Source organism: Penaeus chinensis, chromosome 16 (assembly GCF_019202785.1).
Source record: "Penaeus chinensis breed Huanghai No. 1 chromosome 16, ASM1920278v2, whole genome shotgun sequence".
In the NCBI taxonomy this organism is placed as follows: Eukaryota; Metazoa; Arthropoda; class Malacostraca; order Decapoda; family Penaeidae; genus Penaeus; species Penaeus chinensis.
In genome coordinates, this window is record NC_061834.1 from 879,880 (window position 1) to 882,989 (window position 3,110).

The window sequence follows — 3,110 nt, forward strand, 5'->3', positions numbered from 1 at the left end:
ATGGTTAGTCTCATGTGACTGTGTAAGGCATCCACTATGATTCAGGTATTTCCAAATCAGCAAAGATAAATATCAACTTTATAACTTCCAGACCAAATTGTGGGAGGAAACCTTGACAGAGAGAGCGTATGGTATGTCCTGCGGCTGGTCCAGGCCATCCCATTAACTCAAAATGCAGCTCAGTGGATGGTTCGGGCTGACCAGAAAGCAGGGCTGCTTGCAATATCAGCTTATCTGGGTGCAATTCGTGCAGCTGGACTGGAATATGGCTCAATTGTGTTATATCTCCTGAGCCATGCAAGGTAATACTTCATTGCCTTGACAGTATGCAGCTGTGGATCATAGGCCTGATAATGTATATGTGAAAGCCTTAATGTTATACTAGAAACTTGAATATTGATTTTTTTGTCAAATCTTAACCCTTGGATCCGGATGCTTCACTGCCTGCACATGGCCCAAAATATGGGAGTTAGGCTTACTTTAGAGGCCACTCTGCTGGGTGTGCAGCTTGTAGGCCCGTGAACATGAAAACTCCGTGACAAGACTCCGTGCCTCCTCCTATTTGCAATGTTAATTTCTCTTTTTCTGCATAACCAAATTTTTTTGTTTTGCCATTTTCCAGTGTCTATATTTATCATCTGAATTACTTTATCCAGTTAGAAATAGACTGCTCTCTTTGCATATCATCTCTCTGTGTAGTCCATAATAATTTTAAAAATTGTAATTTTTATAATTTTCTTATTTTTCCACAATATTCAATCTTCTGTAATACAAGCTGGGCTGCCAATCGTAGGTAGGCATATATAGGATCCTCCCTAGATGGTACATTCCATAATGGTTTACTGATGGAAATAATGCAAAAGCCCCTACCCAAATGCCCACTGAGTCTATTCACCGTCCAAGAGCATTTTGCTTTCGGGGTAACTCATTCCCATCACCCTGGCCTTCAGCTGATATTCTCATGATGGCAAGTTTCTGTCACCCCAACCCCCTCAACCAGATTTTGGCAAGGTTATGTCACCTGCCCCTCAAGCCAGGTTTTTTCATGACATGATGGTCATGTCATCCGGATCATAGGGGTTAAAATGAAAGCTGTCATTGCTATATAATCTCTCATCAGAGACTGAACTGATATTGCACAATATAATAGTACTATTTATATGCTTTCTTGTATGTCTAGTTATCTGTTGGAGAAACACAGGCCTTCAGGTTATGGATTCCTGGCAGAACATATAGAGTCGGCACGTATCAAGTGAGTATTTGGGTAACTCTTGCTTCCTCCTTGTGCTTGTTTAGTGAATCACACTAAAGAATTGAACTGATAAGATTCACTGATCATTTGTCTCTCTTATTTTTCCCAAAGAATGGAGGAGGGAGATACTGACTGGGGTTTGAATGTAGACGAAAATTTAGAATTATGGAGCGATTTCAAAACCAGTCGGGTCAGCGGCTCACACCTCCCTAGGCATTCAGATGCCCAGACTTGTTGCATAACCAATACTATAATAAAGGTGCGTTTTTTACTGAACTTCATTTCATTTCTTTTGTCTTTTCTTCTGTAATTTTGAGGGTATTATTTATGGTCATCTGCCTCTTATGCTGTATTCAAAATTTCTCCTTACATTTGTGGCAAAAGGGGAAAAAGGCATAAATGAGGATGAATAAATTCACAAAGCATGAGATGTAATTGAGACATTATGATTAACTATTCATCAGAATTACATGTAATGAAAAAGCTTTAAGTGGATTATGCATATTTCATCTGCTTTGTGAAGTTACTCATTCTTATTTATTGCTTTTCTACATTTGTCACCACAGATTTTCTGCATTCATTGTATCACTCTGGAACACTTTTTTTTATTTCATCTCTGTTCTTTCTTTCTCCCCTATTCTATCTTTACGAAGCATTTACATGAAGATCTTGTCCACAGTGCTAATCCCACCCTTCCTCCCTCCTCTAGGGTCCGAGCTACTTCCTCGAGAATGGTGAATCTGTCATGGGTCTCAATGATGCTCTGATGTGGGCCAAGGTGCACCCTTTCTCCCCTCTGGGTTCTGGCTGCCGTCTCAATCCATTCTGATCCTCGGGAGGAATTTAGTTCTTATCAAGCTTTCTCATTTGGAGATGGCAGAGGAGGTGTGCGATGAGATGAGATCGACACGAAGGAAAGATTCCGTCTGGGATTAACTTTGAAGTGCCATGCCTATATGTTATTATGATATTCATTATTGTTACCGTTTTTAGAATTATTATTACTATTATTATTATTGATATTTTTATCGTAAAATTTCTTTTTACATACTTGTTATTATTACTGCTACTGTTATCGTCAATAAGAATGTTATTTTCTAGAAATTTATTAGGAAAGATATTATTGGTAAATTACTCTAGTGTTGCCCTGATGAATATTTTTCTGCATCTCATTATCATTGTTGAATTATATTTTTCGTTATATACCCGGGATTAGCTTTATGTATCATGAATTAGGTATTTTGAGAGTGATTAAGGTAAGGCTTAGTCTACAGTAGATGGAAAGTCTACTGACCATGTAGGATACTGATCCCTGTGGATACTAAGAGTTGTTTGCCACGTGGTTTAACAAACAATATCTTTTACAGAGATGTAAAATTATGATGGTATATTTGCATAGCAAACAAACAATAGCAGAGCAAGAAAGATTTGTTAAGGAATAAAACTAATCTACTCTATTTATAAAAAAAAAAAAAACTGTACAGAAGATAAGAATTTTAAGGTGTCTCTTAAAAAGGACTTTAGAAATTATGGTACTGATAAAGATTCACATATATATATATATATATATATATATATATATATATATATATATATATTTATATATATACATACATATATAATCTATAATATATATATATATATATATATATATATATATATATATGTTTATACATACATATATATATATATATATATATATATATATATATATATATATATATATATAATATATATATTTACATATATATACACATACATATATATATATACATATATATGTATGTTATGTATATTATATAAAATACACATACACACATATATATGTATGTTATGTATATTATATAAAATACACACA

At 34.7% G+C, this 3,110-nt stretch overlaps 1 protein-coding gene across 1 annotated transcript in view; it reads left to right on the forward strand.

Annotated features, from left to right (window-relative positions):
* Positions 1 to 2,777, forward strand: part of LOC125033610 (WD repeat-containing protein 17-like) — a 30,125-nt gene extending 27,348 nt beyond the window's left edge. Inside the window, exons 22-25 of the mRNA XM_047625268.1 lie at positions 92 to 302; positions 1,181 to 1,252; positions 1,364 to 1,511; positions 1,962 to 2,777. Coding sequence (XP_047481224.1) covers positions 92 to 302; positions 1,181 to 1,252; positions 1,364 to 1,511; positions 1,962 to 2,081 — 551 coding nt within the window. The 3' untranslated portion in view covers positions 2,082 to 2,777. The remainder of the gene's footprint in view (positions 1 to 91; positions 303 to 1,180; positions 1,253 to 1,363; positions 1,512 to 1,961) is intronic.
* Positions 2,778 to 3,110: the final 333 nt, after the last annotated feature.